General features: G+C 41.8%; 1 protein-coding gene across 3 annotated transcripts in view; it reads left to right on the forward strand.

The window, feature by feature from the left end:
* Positions 1 to 18,888, forward strand: part of LOC118817723 (granule associated Rac and RHOG effector protein 1-like) — a 76,974-nt gene that overhangs the window by 37,051 nt on the left and 21,035 nt on the right. The window contains exons 2-5 of one of the 3 annotated variants that reach the window (XM_036584603.1): positions 183 to 282; positions 429 to 1,594; positions 14,364 to 14,576; positions 17,173 to 17,313. In XM_036584603.1, the coding sequence (XP_036440496.1) occupies positions 1,082 to 1,594; positions 14,364 to 14,576; positions 17,173 to 17,313 (867 nt within the window). In that variant the 5' untranslated portion in view covers positions 183 to 282; positions 429 to 1,081. Of the gene's footprint in view, positions 1 to 182; positions 1,595 to 14,363; positions 14,577 to 17,172; positions 17,314 to 18,888 lie in introns of all 3 variants that reach the window. The other 2 variants (XM_036584604.1, XM_036584601.1) reach the window with 2 other exon arrangements.

Raw genomic sequence — 18,888 nt, forward strand, 5'->3', positions numbered from 1 at the left:
CGTCGTCGTGGTGTTGTTGTCGTCGTCGTTGTTGATAAAAAATATAGTACAGCAAAAGAGTAACACTAGATTTCTAAGGGTTACTCTGTGCACCAGGAAGCGAATGGACAATGTCAAAGAGCATCCTTCCTCTGATATCACTGTGACACCCTTCTCTCTCTCTCTCTCTCTCTGTCCCTCAGGAAGTGACCGCGAGGCCTTACAGACGCGCCGTACTGTTGTGTTGCTCCGGACCGCGATCACAGAGGATCCAGAACGTGCGAGCACATTTTGTTTTCTTTAGTGAGTAATAACTACCTCAAACGCTTCGGGGAGGAAGTCTAAACGGGGATCCGGACTGGTTTCCCAGCAGCCGAGTTTTATCTTATCGAGCTGCCTTTCTCTCTCTCTCTCATTTTCTCTCTCCCTCTGTTTCTCTTCACACCCAGCTCGCTCTGACAGACTGGATCTGTCAGCCTAGCGGACGACAGCACCAGCCTGCCAACGTTCAGTCTGTGCCAAGGCACCACTGTCCTCTAGCTGGACTTGTACATTCATTTTTCACCCCTTACTGTTGACCAGTGGCCCATTATTGTTATTATTTTTTTTTCCTCTCACCTCAGTAATCGTACTGTTTTTTGCTGACAGCTTTTAAAGCTTTTTTTCTATTTTTTATTAGAGGTCTATATATACGCATATATATAAAGATACAGTACTACAATAAGAAGGATTTCTGCTTCCGTTTGAAGGATATATGCACTTTTGGAGTTTACCCAGGACTCAAGGTGTGAAGAGGATTGGAGCCACTTGTGAACAAATTTAAGGGGAAAATAAGTGGATTTTTTTTTGCTTGAAAACCGTTCTCTTTCTCTTTTCTCTCCTTTCTGCTGCATCAAGGAATACGGTCATGACTCTCTGGCTCATGGAGGCTTTAAGCTACCAATTTACTTGATTTCCGAAAGTCAGAGCTAGTTGCGCAGGCGAAGGAGAAGTTGTCATCGCTTTTGAAAAACTCCCAAAAAAAAAAGAAAACAAGGTGAAAGAGCAGCCCTCGCCCCAGCCTGCGGTGGAAAAAGGCGCTTCCCGGGTGCGTCCGACACTTATGTATTGTTGCAGCGTGCAAGAAAGTAAAATGGACTATAAGCGGCGCTTCTTGCTTGGCGGGTCCAAGCAGAAAGTGCAGCAGCAGCACCAGCAATACCCAGCGATGCCAGAGCTCAGCCGTGCCCTCAGTGCCCCTCTTGGGACTTCCTGCTCTGCCCCTTCCCCCCTGGCACCTGTAGGCTCCTCCCCGTCCGGCTGCCATGACCCTTCAGCTGCCAACGCCACCACAGCCATCGCGGACATCCAGCAGGGCATCTCTAAGTACCTGGACGCGCTGAACGTCTTCTGCCGCGCCAGCGCCTTCCTGACCGAGCTCTTCGGCAGCGTTTTCCGGAACTCACGCTACTCCAAAGCGGCCATGCAGCTGAAGGACGTGCAGGAACATGTGATGGAGGCCGCTAGCCGGCTCACAGCGGCCATAAAGCCCGAGATTGCCAAGATGCTGATGGAGCTCAGTGCTGGAGCAGCCAATTTCAAAGACCAGAACGACTTCAGCCTGCAGGACGTAGAGGTACGTGAGCTCTGATCTGTTTTTACAGGCTGTGGTTTGCCTGTATTATGTTGTGTGCACATGAAACTTATAAACAAGACAAATGAAAACAGCTTAATGCAGTTCAGCAAAATCTCCTTATTACGGATGTAGCCAGCCAAGACATGTTTGGTGTCTGAAGTTTGCTTCTTTGGCTTTGTGGTTGAAGCTTATTACCCACCGTAGAGCATCTTGTGCCACACTAGTGGAGTTGTTCAGTAATCTCTGGACTTACTTGGTTTCTAACAGTGCATAACACACAGTTGTCCATAAAAATGGACAAAACGCAGAAGTACAGACTTCAAGATTTCTGCTGCTGCTGTTAATGTTTTTAAGCTATGTTTATATATAGCAGTATTTCTAGTAAGGACAGCTGACTCAGTAATGTCTTCTGGGTCTGTCAGATGCTAGAGGGTGCTCCCAAATTTGTCCAAAATTAATGGTCCAAAAATCGTAGTTTGTAAATTTTCTGAACACAGAATAGCATCAAATATTTCAGTGAACTCCATTTACAGTGCCTTATGTACGTTCATAACATCAGTAAGTACAAATGAGCTGATTTGTTCGCCAGCCAATCAGAAATCACCAACCATTAAGCACTCAGTAGCCGTAATGCTAACCAATTATTTAGCGTTCAGAAGCCGTAATGCTTGTAGTGAAATACATCAAGATTTCACATAAATGACTTGAAATGTGTTTCTAGTTTTTTATTTTTGTTGTTAATCCCTGTTCAACCCCATTCGTTGAGGACTTGCTCATGGGCGCCCTCTAGTGTCTTCGATATAATGAGAGAAATAGGAAGTGACCAGGCTTCGTTCAAACTGGCTCTAGTACAGTGTCAAACTGCAAGTAAGTCTATTCGAGTTTACTTAACAACTCCACACAGTTTTAGGAAGGTCCGTTAGGCATGCGGTTAGCATTATACTCACTGAGTGTTATAAGCTTCCCTTACTTGTGAGCTTTATTAGCCTCGTAGCTCCAGTGCAATACTAAAAAAAGCAAATGTTAGACACCAAACAATGCCTGGCTGCTCAACTGCAGTTAGGGCAAGAGGGAAAACTGTATAAATTGAGTTTTTGCTGAACTATGACTTTAATCGTAAGTGTGTGACCTGTGTTTAAAGTACACTATAGGTCAGTTCTCCTGACTGAGTAACAGAAAATCCACATTATCGTTGTCTGGGTGCACATACACTCACTGGACACTTTATTAGGTCCTTCTATATCACTCATTGTCCATTTTATCAGCTCATTTTACCGTATAGTTAATTCTGTAGATCCACAGTTACAGACTGTAGTCCATCTGTTTCTCTGATACTTTGTTAGCCCCCTTTTACCCTGTTCTTCAGTGGTCAGGACCCCCACAGAGGAGGTATTATTTGGGTGGTGGGTCATTCTCAGCAGTAGTGACACTGATGTGGTGGTGGTGTGTTAGTGTGTGTTGTGCTGGTACGAGTGGATCGGACACAGCAGTGCTGCTGGAGTTTTAACTTTGATATTTCCATTTGTATGCAGTGATAACCTACATAGTGCTGTCCTGTTTGAGAATGGGTTGGAGATGGTGTTCCCCTTGGTTACCATGATATGCCACTTTGACAAGGCTCCTAATGAGAAGGTAGCACCTTCTAATTGACAGGCTAGGGGATTACCGCACTCTAGATTTGATTGTACCCAGACAATAAGAGGCAGGCGTCTCAAGACCAGAACCGGCAACATGGTTGAGACATGTTATCTTGCTGTTTGTATTTTAAAAATAGATCTATCTAGTTTCATTTCCTCCTGACGTTACCTCAGAGAAATATGTCCAAGCCTGTAGGATTTGATTTGAGGGATTTGTGGTCGGTTGGAGAGAATAGGGGTCTGCTAGTGTGGAGGTGCTAAGATCTGTCGGGGAAGTGTGAGAAACACTGGAGACGTGAGAAGAAAAATGGCCCTGAAAGCTGCTGCTCGCCCCCGAACGGCCTGACAGTTCGCTCCAAGCAGCTTCAGCACAGGCTGCAGAAATTCCTCTCCTGGAGAGCTGCGCTCGCCAACAGTTTAGTGTTTAATTAGACTCTGGATAAACAGTTTGGTACTAAGTGAAGTTTGATTTTTGGAGCTGAGCAGGCTCGTTTGCTTCAGGTCACCCAGCTGCAGTCTCAGGAACAGATTTCATTTATTTTTTCGAAATGGAAACGTGAAAGTGCGATTTTTAAATTGAAAACGTTGCAATTTTAGCTAGAGAAATGCATTTCCAGAAGAAAAGCTGGTGTGTTTTCACTGCTTACGCAGTTCCCACTGGGCTGCAAGTGCGTGGTTGGGTTATAGCTATGCTGTCCTATGTGGTTGCTAACGTGTTGCTAGGTGAGTGCTGTGGTATCCCAGTGGTTACTAAGGTCTTGCTAGGTGGTTACTATGTTGGTCTCTGTAATTGCTAGATATTCCATAGGGTTGCAGGGTCTCGATGGTTGCTATTGTATCTGGGTGGTTGCTGGGTCTTGCTGGGTGGTTACTGTTGTGTTCCAGTTGGTTGCTTGGGTCTCGCTAGGTTGCCATGTTATCCAAAGTAGTTGCTGGGTGGTTGCTGTGGTGTTGATGGATGGTTGCTATGGTATCCCAGGTGGTTGCTAGGCTGTTTGCTGTGGTATTCTATGTTGTTGCTAGGGTGTTGCAATGTGGTTGCTGTTGTATTCCAGGTGGTTGCTAGAATGTTGCTTCGTGGTTGTCGAGTGTGAGGTCTGGCCCAGCAGCTGCCCATCTGGATGTTAGCATTTTAAGCTAACTTTAGCTTAGCAAAAGGTCTAAACAACTGCACACAAGACCCCGTCTTCATTTGGAAGATACAGACTGTAGTCGGAGTGGGTGAATCTGTTTTTCGTGTGCGGAGCTGCGTAAGCTACTTTGATTTCATGTCCAAAGAGCATCACTTCATTAACAGCTACCAGCGCTGCTCTGTAGGCGACCCTGCCAGTCTGCAGTGACAGCAGAGGAGGGTAAAGTTCAGCTCCTCACTGCTGGGCTTTAGTTACATTTAGGGCATCATATGATCTTCAAAGAGGGGGGCAATTATTTATTATCACCCACCCCTAATTCTTTGGTTCTTCTTGTTAGAATTGTCCTGTTCCACCTTAAATGGTGCAGCAGTTATTTCAGGCGTCAGAACTGCAGGACTGTTTAAGGTGGAACTGGAAAGTTAGCTAGCTAGCTGCCGAGATATTAGCATGCAATTAGCGATTTTTATGCTTGTTATGGAGAAAAGGACCATAATACACTGAAATGACATTAACCTAAGAGAATACAATGGTTATTGTAATTTTTAGCGGAGAAAATTCTCTTTGTGGGTTTATTTGGTCTCTTGCTCAGCCATCTTGCCTGTTTTTAGCGGTTTAGCGGGTTTTTCTTATTTTTTCTCATATCACTCCGTTTGGAGTCTCTGAAAAACCTCCGTTTGGAGGGCCATGTAGTCCTAACTCTTCACCCTACCCTTCTATCTCAATGAGAATTGGGACCCCCTAACCCTAGACGTGAACATGCAAAACAGAGGGCTAAGGGCTAAGTGGTAGGGGCGAGGGGTAAAATGGGATTGGGCCATAGTAAACCATATCGCCCCCTAAACCTCCTGTAGTCTATTACAGTCTGTCGAATTGAAAATCCTTCAGTAAATGAAACCTCATAATTTGGCATCCCTTGTCTAAAAGCCTCAGCTGTCCTTAATTTAGAGTTCAGGTGTTGTATCTACGAGGATCTGGTCTGATTTGGAGGCAGAAACATGATTTGAGAGCTTTACAGAGGAATTCCTCCTTTCACTGCTCCAAGATATTTTAGGAGCTTCGCTGTTTTTCCCCTTTTGGAGAGCAGTCTTGCCTGCCGTTCCTGAGGTTAGCTCTGCTCCTGTCATCCCAAAACCGGACAAACCAGAGTTTAGCTTTTCTGCTCGAGGGAAGGCGCGTAAGCCTAAAATGGTCCTTTATGAGCGAAGGGGAGCCGTGCCCTGGTGGATGTGGTCGTGCCCAGAGCAGGAAGGCCACACGCCACAATCTGTAAATGGGACACCCTGCGGTGAGGAGCGAGAGGAGGCCAGTGGAACCTTTTGGTTTGATGCACAGTGTAGAATCTTGGAGTACAGGTTGGATTTTTCATGAGTTCCCAATTTCAAATTCTTTCCTTAGAGCTGTTTGCGGTGGAATGTTTTTTAAATATTAAATGTTTGAACATGTTCTGAATGTTTGCCGAAGCAAATACAGTTCTGTGAGAAAGTCTTAGTCCAGAAATGAAAATAGTTTTAAGGCCCACATCCTACACTTTTTCTTGGATGTTCTTCTTTCCATCTGAGCTCCTCTCAGAACATTTTTTTTTGTTTGTTTTTATACATTTTTACATGCCCATGCCCCAGCTTCTCTTAATCCCTTACAATTAAACAGGCTGTTTGTTGTAGTGCCTCTAAAACTCATATATGTAAATGATCTCTCGTCTGATTGGCTGCCTTGTATTGTACCTCATTCAGAAAGCAGTCTTACGCCTTACAACTTCACTGTGAATGAGCAGGACCACGTTCTGAAGGTTCTAGGTGGATGTGTAAAGGTGCTGGTTTTCGTGACATCACCAAAAGGTGTGGTTTAAAAACTTTTTGCTTATATGTGGTCTGGGTAGTGAAACTTTACCAGTGCTTACGTACTACATATTAGTTATATAGTAAAAACACAGAAAAAGCATTATATAGAAATAGGAAGAGCACAGATAAACATAAATAACAGATTAACATAGATACAGGAAAAATTTAACCATTTTTGCTATTGAAGTTATTGATATGTGGGTTAAAAGAGTAAATAAAAATGTATAATAGTATAAGAGAATAGAATAAACAGATAATAGAAGGATTTTTTCCAGTGTCATCAGCATCTGACTTCAGTTAATGAATTGATTAGGCATTTGATTACATATTGGATTGCAATATGTAGCTTTGGAAGTGGTTAAAGGGTCCATATCATGGAAAACTGAGTTTTCCTCACTTTTTTTTTGGAATGAGTTTGATGTACTGTGTAAATGTTTTTTCAAAACATACTGTTCACTCCCAGACCATACAGTCTTTGTATGAAAACTAAGCCGCAAAAACGTCTTATTCTAAATTAACTGTTGTCCAAGATGTCACGCCAACACATTTACATATATCCGCATGTTCAATATACGGCAGTTTAGCCCCGCCCACTCACACTGAAGTTATAAGGAGCATTTCAGCCTGGTCTGCTTTTTGAATGAGGCACTTAGCAGCCAATCACAACAGAGCTCATTTACCTATATCAGTTTTCAAGGCACAGTAACAACAACAGCTTGTTAAAAGGGGAACTCCATTGATTTTTCTAAATTTCTGCGTATTTAAGTGTTTGAGATGTAAACAGTCATTCAGAGTGGTTTGGTGGGAAATACTCATTTTTAGAGAAACTCCAGAGTTGTTCACAGTGGTGCTGATAGGAACCAGACGTCTGAAGCCTCTAAAAGCTCCCTCAAAGAACGGTGTTGCGTGAAATGATTATGAAAACGCTGTCTGATGCCGGAGACGTTGAGTGGTGGTTTTGGATAGTAAATAAAATGGCCACATTTGTGTTGTAGACATGGCGATCCCACTGCTGTAAAGAAATCTGAGTCAGTAAGTTTCTCTACAGTGAACTCCTTCACACCAGCCCACCCCAAATGACTTTGTTTACATCTCAACGAGTGAGTTACATGGAAATTGGGGAAGATCTGGAGAATTCCCCTTTTACATAAGCAACGTATTTTAACACAAGCAGCCTGAGACTTAATATTCAGAACATAAAGGTGGGCCAAAGCCTGTTTTTAAATAATTGACTGAGAACCTGACGTTTTGTCCATCAAACTCTCTGAAACTCTTTGTTCTTGTGTCTTTTAAAGTTAGTCTTTGCTTTTTGTGTTGAGGGAATTCTGGTATGCAAAACACCCCCCCTTCCCCTTTTTGCCGAGAAGCCCAAAAGAAGTCCAGGCTGCATGGAAAACAAACCATGTGGGTTTTTTTTTTAATCTGACTGCTGCTCACTGACTGCTCCGTGTGTCTCAGCTGCCAAATATGCATGAAAATGTCACGGTTTATTAGACGGCCGTCTACTGCGCTCAGAAGCAAACCGCAGGAAACAGAGTTCCAGACAGGCGCACACGTACACATGCACGCACAGGACACAGTACAGACTGTATCTACTTTGTCTTTTCAGGGTGTCTTGTTTTTTTGCCAATTATGCTTTCTTGTTGTTGTTTGAGGGAAGCTCCTTCTCCATGAGGATCTCGCAGCTGTGTAGTGGAGGTGTAGGTTTTCACCGGTGTTGTTGTTCTCGGTGAGGGTTGGGTTTTCCCCACCTCTGCTGGAACACCTGATACTGCTCTTGTGTGAATGAAGCGATGATATCTGCAGCCTGGCACAAACATGTTGCATAAATATGTCACGTTCAGTTTGCTTCCGGACCTTATCGAGCGCTTACATTACTGTGGGAAAAAGCCAGAGACCCCCCTGATTTGTTTGACGTCCGGCTGAAACGGCTATAGATGAGGGCATACGTTGCTCCCTGACGTCCAAACGACCACACCCCCTTTTTCGGTTGAAAACAAACCCGGTCAGAGTGCCGGCGCCACATTGGGAATTTTAGTGGCATCGTGCCTAGAAGCTTCTGAGTCACATTTTGCACGTGTCCCAGTAAAAAAAAACAGTTTATGATTTTCTTTACTTCCCCAAAGAGCGAAGGACAGCAAAAGGAGAGATCTGTGGCTTCATTCCGTCCGCAGAGGGGATGAAAATGCTAAACTGTGGCACTTGGCCAGTCAATACGTGTCCGTCTGTGGCAAACACTTCACTACAGGTAATGATGTTAAAGTCAGAAGTAACATGTTAAAGTTCAGAGTAGTGAATGTTGATGCTGCATTGAAAGGGCAGCACATAAAACAGTGCAAAGCCAAGAAAATCCCAGTGTAATGTTAACTTGTAAAGAAAGGGTTAACAGCTAGATCGCTAGCACTGGCTGCAGCCAGCTGGCTTTTCCCCTGGTTAGTTGAAACATACACTTTTAAAGACGGTTCTTCAAGGGTTTTTAGTGAGGAAAATGGTTGTGTATAGAATCATGAACACTCGAAGAACCTTTTGCATGATTAGAGTTCTTTGCATCATGAAAGCACGCTTCAGCTTGATGGGAAATGTGCATGAATGTGCTGTAGAAACCTTTTTAAAGGGTACAATAGAAGAACTCTTTTGGGTGCTAGATAGAACCATTTTCAAAAACGTTCTATACAGAACCGTCTACAGAACATTCTCCATCATGAAGAACACTTTAATCATGCAGAATGTTCTTTCTAATGGTTTGTATAGAACCATTTTATTTACTAAAGAACCCTTGAAGAACCAAGTTTTATGTCATGGTTATTGTCATAATAATTAATTAATTAATTATAATAATAAGTGCTGCATTGATGCTATAAGAATAAAACTACAGTTGTGTATATATGACACCTCCGACTGCTGGGTAGGATCGTTCGTCCACTTGGATGGAGGTAGACTGAAAGGACAGTCATCAGCTCCCGTTTTTTTTCTTTTTTTTCTATATATTGACGCCGATCATTGATCAGCAATGATATTACATAATTGCCTGATTAGCCTTAGGATTTGGACTCCTAATAGCTATAAACAGTAGGGGTTTTCTTATTTTATGCTAATAAATGAACTGAGATCTCAGACTTGTATTTACCATTAAAAGGGCTGCTTTCACCTAAAAGGGGCGGGGCCATCACACAAGGGCAAAGTACCTGGATGTGTTGCTCTCCTCTATCAAGTATAAGTTATTCCACTGTCCACGTTTTACATTCATTGCCGCTTCTGTTCTTTTCAGGAGACTCACGTTCAGTTTTCTAAAAAGAATATTTTTCTACATCTCATAAGTTCAGTCCAGGTTGGTTGCATTTACTGCGTCTTGCATTTTTAATAAATCGCTGTTACAAATTTAGACTCCTCAGTCCATAAAGCCTTACACCACCTCTCAGATGTCCAGTTTCTAGTGCAAATTTATCATATTTTCTTGTCTATTTCCTTTTCTCTGTGAGGGCCTCTTCACTACTACCCATCCTTTCAGGCCCATAGCGCTGAGTTGTCTTCCCACAGGTGGACATGCTTTTAAATCTAGCACCCTTATCGTGAACATCACCAAAGTGCGGATTTGGAAGAGGAGGAGCGTTTAGGACGGGCCTTTGTAAGGATGATGGAACGGTATTTGGGCCAAAGTGTGAGGAAACTGCAGGCTTAGTAGTTTGGTTAGTTCATTAATAGAACAAAAACACTCGATAGATTAATCGATTATATCAGTAATTATTAGTTGCAGCCTTACTGGGCTGATGATTGGCTAACAATCAGCTTGTTTCTGTATGATGGCCTCTCTTGGGTCAGTGCTCTGATGTATTATGTGAAAGACTGGAACTAGCCCGGTCTCATTTTTCCTGCACAGGGGGCCCACATATTTCTGCCTTTACAGCTCAGCCTGCAGGTATTTTCAGCACGCACCTGTGAAAGAAAACCCCTGCACCCTCCCTTCCTCTTCCACACTGCATGGCGAGATGTAAAATGCCTGTATTTTATTTTAACTCTCTATTTTTACTCGTGAATCACCACTGAAACCACTCCATATTGCTCTGGGTGTTGGTGGTGGAAGGCCAGGCAGGGTCTACAGTGCTGCCATGTTTTTCACGTTTGGAAGAGAAAATGTACTGTAATGTGTGAGTGTTACATTTTTTAGCCATTCTGGTTTGGATACTGGACGTCTGATTAACACTCATGAGTAGACTGAACATAAGCATACGTCATTCTTAATCTGTAGCACTACGTCGACTGCATGTACGGTGGAAAACATTATTTATTTATTCGTTTATTTATTTATTTAAACCTGAGATTTGACAGTTTCACTATATTTATTGACTTGGGGATACAAGTACTCCTGAAAAACCATCAGTGTCTGTGTTTATATGTAAAGATTTTTGCCATTCCGATTGGATACATTCCGATTATGGATTAAGACTGAGGTGTTTATTCTCACTCTACTCAACAATCTGATGAAAATCTCTGTTTACATGCTCAACACAAGTAATCTGACCCAAAATGACGTGCATGCGTAGAGTACCACTTAGTGTAGACGTTACCATGACAACCAGCATCACGTGAGCCCAGTCAGAGTGAGATGAGCAGCAGTGAGCAGCGCTTGTGTTTTTAACTGCTTTAAAATGATGTCAGACTCAGGAAAACGTCCTTCACATGTCCTTATTAAAGCTGGACGTCCGTCCCACCGCCGTCTTTTAAAGATCAGAGCAGAAACTTCGTCTCCTCTGCAGACCAGTTTCTGCTCCGCCATGCTGAACGGTATAAACTTTCACTATGACGCGACGAACATGATCAGAACGGACTTAAACTTTCCGATTGGGAATGTAATCAGATACAGGATTACCCACCTTGTTCAGTCACTGTATTCCGAATGGCCTCAATCGGACGAGTCTGTTCTGATTGAGGTGTTTAGATGGAGGTATTCTATTTTGATTGAGCTGTTAGACGGATTATTAATGGATTATTAGCCTGCATGTAAACGTGGCTACTGTAGGGTCCTGCTAGGCCTGGCGTCAGTTATAGAGATTGAGAGGAGATGTGAGATGACTGGAAGCAAGGTAATGCACTTCAGGCTGTCCACAGCTGCAGGCCAAGGTAAAGCTTATCTGCTGTAATCGTGTCTGTGTTTTACGGCCTGGCCTTGGCCTCTGCGTTATGATTAATGATAACAGGCGGAGAGAGATTCCCTATTAAGGTAGAAGGCCTTGTGCCGTAGCAGATACAACAGCCCTGATCTGCTTAAGGACACGGTGAGTGTTTTTCTGGCAACATTCACAGCTCATTTTGTGTCTGTGGTCGGCAAGTTTCAGTCAGAACGTTGCACATAGCAGCTCTTCTCTGTTTTTTTTGTTTTGTTTTACATACATCAACACATGTCCAGTACTTTCTATTAGCCAGTCACAATAAAGATTAAGATTGTTTGAGATTAAATTAAGATTAAAAAGTGGCATTAGGTACTTAAATGAAACATCAGGCTGGTTCAATTGAATCCAAGGTCTAATAATATAATCCTGACAGCCCTAAAGGTGAATAAATGAGCATAAATTTACTAATAATCTAGCTGTGTGCATAAGTGTGGGAAATTGGACCCGGTTGTGTTTCTTCCTCAATATTTAAGGCTGGTTTGTACTTCTGTGAAGATGCATGTGAACGTATGTGTGACAGGACTCGACCCAAAATCAGAATTGGCACAGTTCAAATAGCACAGAGCAGTTCAGAGATGGGCTGGCAGAAGAAGTGCTACATTACAAACATGTATACATCTGTGTGAAGCAAATATTAATTGTTGGAGGGAGAAACTGCTGGTTTGGTCCTCTCCAGGTGAATACTGTTGCTGAAAGTGTTAATAGTGTGATAGAAAATGCAGCTTGAATAAAACTATTTGACTTTTTTTTTCTCTGTCACCACATCATGATATGAAGATGTGCCGTTTTAAGGAGTTGAAAACATGGACAGTCTATAAACAAACGTTCTCGTCCACAAACATCAATTTTTAGAAACTCTCAGATGTCTCCTGGTTCTTCCCCAGGGTTTCCCCCGGTGATATTTGACTCTTTAACACCTGAATTACATTGTTTCTGACTCGTTGTACTGAGTGAGCTGTGCTGTGAGTGTTTTTGTACTTGAATTAGGGCCCACAACTCATCATGGCACCTCACGTACCATCGAAAGGTTTGGAATCCCTTGTCATGCTGATAATAGTTGTTATTCATAGAGTATAGTAGGGCTGAACGATTACACTCTTACAAATTTTGATTAAAGTGAGAGTTAGAGTGATCAATCTTTGGGCCCTACTGTATAAATTTAAATAATATTATCTAGACATGGTAAGACCTTTTTAAGATGAGTTTTTTCAATATTTCAAGATTTTTATGAAACTACAATAAGTTGTTAATTGATAATATCCCATAATTATATGTTTAGTTATCTAATTATTGATACACGATCTCGAGATGTGATCAGCACTTTTGACCTGCCCGGCAGGCTTATTTAAAATATAAATTTTATTATAACTTCTATCCTAATGTTCTACAGTTTCCTCAGTCATTTAGAATGATCTACTTCTGGATCCATCTAACATTTCATTATTTATTTCATTTATAGATTCCTACTTAGCAGTTATAAATTAATCTATGAAGTTGGAGAGGAGTAGCATCTTAATGTCATTTTATAATATCATTTATTCATTTATTTATTATTTATATCATTTTATATGCTACAGAAAAAAATAATTGGAATTACTTTAACGAAAACCGTGCCTCCAGACTTTCATATGGATGATTGAAATGGCAGAAAGAGAACCAACATTGCCACATGTAAAATAATACAGGGTGATTCAAAAAGATTCATGCGATTTCAAAATGATTTTACCTGTAAATCATTACAGAACAGTGCAGTGAACTGTAAATGGTTTAAATGAGCATAAAGTTTATGTAATTGTACAAGGTCTCAGTATGAACCTCCTCCAGCTGTACAGACAACATCAACGCCATAGTCAAATTCATCCCATACTGGATTGAGCATGTCGGGTGTCGCTGCACTCACGGCTCTTTCAGTGCGATTTCGGAGATCATCCAGTGTTGTGGAACCAACGACGAACGCTCTGAGCTGTTGGAGCTTCACTGCCCACGTAAATCACGCTGCACAGTTATGACGGATTCACTCTTATTGAAGTGGAGAACGCAGAACGCTTTCTGCTCAGGGGTCTCATCTCCTCTCAGACTGAAGGAGCCATCTTCCACTGACAGTCAGAAACTCTATGACCCCCTCTTACAATTGGATTGTGATTGGTTCCTAGGCGCCTCTCGGTTGTAAAAATATGGCGCTTTGAAATCAGATGAATCTTCTTGAATCACCCTGTACTGTCAAAAACTGGAAGCAGAGTGACTTTTATTCAATATTTTACACATTTACATGAACAGGACTGATGATGCTCTCTTTGTAATCAAGCACGCAGTTGTGTCAGTGTTCTTTAAGGTCTTCTTTTCCAGAAAAGTGTGTTTTGATGCAGTTTATCATGATAACAAAAAATATCAGCACATTGACCACCCCTAAGTGTGACAGTGTAGACAGGGGCTGGTTGCATCTAGGACTTTTCAGTCCTCAGGAGACCTTCAGCCAGTCCAAACCATCCAACATCTGTTTATCTGCCTCTGGGAACAGAGCAGAAATATGTAGTAGCTAAAGGGATTGAGGGCCTCAGTCTTAAGATCACTGACACTAGAAATATGCAGTTTGCCAAAACGGGCATGACCAGGGCCAGATCATTAGCAACTTGGCAGTGACTTAGCATTGTAACTGTGGCTAGCTGTGTTGTGGAGAGAATAAGAAATCCCTTCTTAGGTTAGTTTAGCTCTGTTAGCTCAGATTAGGAAGAATTATAGGAAGTGTTGTGCCCTGGTACTGATGAAATGAGCACTTCCTTTGTTTTTGGGCTGCTGCTATAGGGAGCACTGGCCCTCCAGACGTCAGCACAGCTACATCGGTGATGCTGTTGATCATCGATGTGAAGTTTTGTACAGAAATGTTATTACTTATAGAGTGTAAAACGCTTGATCAGGAAATTTGTTTAAAATTTTGCTCCACTTTGTCTAAACTTTTAACCCTTGTTTCATTCACTCTCTCGCCTCTCTCTCAGGTGCTGGGCCGCTGTTTCCTGACGGTCATGCAGGTACATTTCCAGTTCCTGTCTCAGGCTCTGCAAAAGGTGCAGCCGGTGGCACAGTCGTGTCTGGCAGAGGCGCTGGCCCAGGTACAGGAGCGCTGCACGGGCGCTCGAACGCAAACCACTGCCCCAGGACCCCTCAGCGAGCTGGAGGAGGCCGCCCGGTCGTGGAAAGGGGCTTCAGAGGTACAGAAACAATATGTGCACACACACACTCTATTGAAGATCTGTAACAAACAGCGGTGTGAAAATGCATCAGTGTTTTGATCGGAGAGTGATCGCTCAACTGAGTTGACTTCAAAATGTTAATTAGTTAAAATATAATAGTACTCATATAAATGTGCTCATTTTGGCCAAAATAAAGTGCCTCGGTTAACACTGCCTGCTGTTATCTATTTCTGATACTGCATAAACATTTCCTCCAGTTATGTTTCTGTGTTCATGGTATTTTTAAGCATGATTCTCCATCATACCAAAATAATCTAATTGTGAAATTTGTGATGTGGTTAATGAGTCATTTCCTAAAATATCGTAATTGGTGTCAAGTCAAAGTGAATTTACACAAACACACTAAGAGTCATGTGTTCAGTGTGTGACCCTGCTTAAGATCTCCCTCCATGTGTTGTAGGTTTTTGATAGAAGTTGCACTGGCGTTTGTTTGATATCTAAAATCAGATCGTACGATAAAGGAAAATGACTTTTTGTTGATTGATTTATATATTATTGTTGTTATTGTTATTATTATGTTATATTATTATATATTTATCTGTGTTATGAATTCAAGATGAATGCGATGTGCGTTCTAATCAGATTCGCACCTGTATTTATCAGTATATGTAGAGTGGGTGCTTAACTAGTAGCTTAACTAGGATCAGATTTTTACTGTCTGTATGATTTATAATGATTCAGATTAAAGGCAGCTTCAACTCATTTGACCAGTCACTGCTGTCTCTGTGGTTCGCACAGCCACACCCAGCTTACTGATCGGTTGTGCCCCAGCAATCCAAACTTTTTGACAAACATGGAAAGTTTTAGTTTCTTTCTTCATCACATGCAGTGCTGCATCTCTAAAAGTAGATCGAACTGTGCTGTGGACGTCTGAGCTGTATGCTGAGTGAGGTGGTCAAACTCTCCCCTCTTTATTTTCCCTTTTTTTTTAAAAATGTATTTCTGCTCAATGTTCTCATTTGCAGCTTTCAATGAGGGGGGGGGGTATCACTGTCATTTGAAGACTTTCTTCCTGTGACATGACAAAGTCATGCTCCGTCTGGTGTGCAGAAATATTTGCTTTCAAATAATTCCCCTTTTTGTACTGTTTGTCTGTGTTGTGCTTTGTGTAAGAGACATAAAGCCCCACCAATATAAAAATGCTCACTGGTACTGATTTTAATGAGCTAAAATTCCAGTAACTGATAATTGTTGATATTTTATATGGTTTTGTATGGTAAAAACTTAAAGACTCCGATTTAAGTTAGTAAGTGGGTCAGACACCATTGTTAGCAATTTAATTGTCAAATTTTGTAAATAAATATTTTAAGTCTTAAATAATCAGAATCATGTGAGTAATTTAATGCTAGTACAGTAACTCGTCAGTGTTCTCAGCGTTTTTATTGTTTTCTATTAACTTGCTCTTGGAATATTCAACAATAACAATGAATACGTGGAACCTTAATAAGGCCACATTTAATTGGCTAACCGATATATCGGCTCAGCATAACAGAGATATGATCACCAGCTGGTCCAGAATTGGCCTTCTTGCTCTGGGAAACCTTCATACTGTCCAGATCAGCTCACAGGAAATGAGCTTATACGCCTTAAGGAACACTTGTGGACCTCGTGTGCCCTCTTGGAAAGATGAGGAAGTGTGAACAATAGCTGAGATGTTTAAGATGGCTTGGACGCGAAGTCATCTGTTTCACTCAGTGTTTAATTAGAAATGTGGTTAGGAGTTACGATGTTATAGTTTATTTTAGATTTGAAAGACAGCATGTTGATTTCGCTGGATGTTAAGGTTTGCTGTATTTGGCATCTGGTCATGATTGTGTATTTATGTTGTTTAAAACTTGGTGAGTAAGTTGAACAGGATAAATATGAACTGTGTGGAATGTTGCAGGTTGTTGATGGCGTACAGAGCCATGGTGATGCTGAAGATTACGATCTATTCTAATGTTGTGACGAACTGTTTCACTATCAGTGACAGAATTCTTATACATGCTCCACCCACAGTGGCATTCTTTTACGGCTACAGTTTCAAGGCTGCAGAAAAATTCCTAACACAGCTAATTTTTGACAAAATACATGAATTAAGTTTTTTATTCATTGTATGTTTTTATTTTGCATATGTGGTTGAGACCTTTATGCCAGTTAAACACCAGATAAAGAGTCTGACTAGCCCTGTTATGATTATGAAATTTTAGTTGATGATTAATTACCATATTCATTGTTTTAATTAACAATTTAATACTCTCTTTTGGCCAGTCTAGGCAACAAATTGGTTAGTCTTACTTCTTAGCTGTTGATCTTAGCAGCTCACAAATGACAGACCCAGCACAAACTCAAATAAACAAACATTATTCAATGTAATGCCCTCTAAACATGTTATAATACCTCTCACAAGTTATATATTGTGTTATTTTCAGCTCAACAGAAGATTGATCTTGTTTCCCCTTTTTCTGCCATGCATATTTTGGTTTGTTTGGGGAAATATTAGCCTTTCTTTGTCTCATCAAGGCTGCAGTGCTTCAGCAGAGAACGATAATGATGAGTCTGGTGTGTTTTGCAGGTTACAGCACGTCTGCGGGAGCGGGGTCGCGATGGCTGCTTGGCTGGGATTCAGGTGCAGCAGCTCTTCTGCTCTCACAGCCCCTCCCTCCCCGAGCACCAGCTCAAAGAACTCAACCTGAAGATCAACAGCGCCCTGCAGGTGACTGTGCCACCTCCACCCGGCTACACTCCCTTCCACTGAACTACAGCCAGCCCTGCAGCTAATGCATATTTAGGGAATCAGAATAAAGGGAAACTTTTATTAAGAGCCTAAGAAGTTTAATTTCTAGACCAAGAGTCATGATTTGAACTAGGTGTGTTGGACTGAGCTGAACTAAGGTCATCTTCCAGGCTGTAATACTGAATTTTATATATACATGTGTATATGTATATATGTATGTGTGTGTGTGTGTATAAACGTGTATGTGTGTGTGTGTGTGTGTGTATATAAACGTGTGTGTGTGTGTGTGTGTGTGTATATAAACGTGTGTGTGTGTGTGTGTATATAAACGTGTGTGTGTGTGTGTGTGTGTGTGTGTGTGTGTGTGTATATAAACGTGTGTGTGTGTGTGTGTGGGTGTATATAAACGTGTGTGTGTGGGTGTATATAAACGTGTGTGTGTGGGTGTATATAAACGTGTGTGTGTGTGTGTGTGTGTGTGTGTATTAGGGGTGCGGGAAAAATCGATTCTTAGAAGCATTGTGTTGCGGACGTGGACGATTCTGAATCGATTCATAAATGTCAAAAATCGATTTTCTAAATATTTAATTTATAACGTAATGTTGACGGAACGCAAAAGGCGGAACTTAGAAGTGGGTAAGTGCAGCGCCCGGACAGTCTGTGGCGGCACATAACAAAAAACACTACTGGATGAGCGAGAAATCCGACCGGCTCCCTCTGCTTTAAAGCCAGGTTAGGTCAGGAGTCACAACCCAAATGATAAGAAGAGCCATTTTGCCTTTCAACAAAAATCAGACCACTTTGGGAGCCACAACATTTAATGTCCAGTATGTGATAATGTGCTAGTTTAGGCTAAAAAATATAAAGAAAAACACAGATTTGCTCTGCTTTAAGCTTTAGCTCAGCTACAGCCGCTTTTCCTCCATCTCTGCCAGAAAACTTTTCCTCAGAAGTTGATTAGTTTCTTGTAAAATGTCTCTCAGCTTTCCGCTGTTCTACGAGGCTGAAGTCGCTTCTCACTCGCCAGCTTCTTGCTGAACTTTCCCGTTCCACCTTAAATTCTGACTGAGGCGCCGAATGTAAAAGCGGCACCATTTAAGGTGGAACGGGAAAATTAGAGAAGCGACTTCATCTTCGCAACTTTTAGCGTGTGACAGTCTCTCGTTGCAGATTTAACGTACCAGGAAACCAACTGCGCTGCTTATAAATGCCAATAAGTCCATTCATCTCCAAATGTTCATCTGTCTTTCTCTTTTCCTTTTTCTTTCGCCACTAGCCAGGCGAAACCTCGTTGCTAGGTGACCTGCAGTCTTTCGCACTCCCATCCCCTCTATCACGAGACCAATACGGAAGTTATGGAATCACTAAAGAATATATAACGTGCTGCGTGGTCATCCATTACCACTGGATCTTACTTCACCGTAACAGCGCATTTTATCACAGATGAGTGGCAGCAGCGTCTCCAAACAAGAGCAGTGAATGAGAGCCTTCTAGTTCACTTGCCACATCACTTCCATTTGATTTATTAATAAAAGATATTGGACGTAAATTCAT

This window comes from Colossoma macropomum, unplaced genomic scaffold, assembly GCF_904425465.1.
Source record: "Colossoma macropomum unplaced genomic scaffold, Colossoma_macropomum, whole genome shotgun sequence".
In the NCBI taxonomy this organism is placed as follows: domain Eukaryota; kingdom Metazoa; phylum Chordata; class Actinopteri; order Characiformes; family Serrasalmidae; genus Colossoma; species Colossoma macropomum.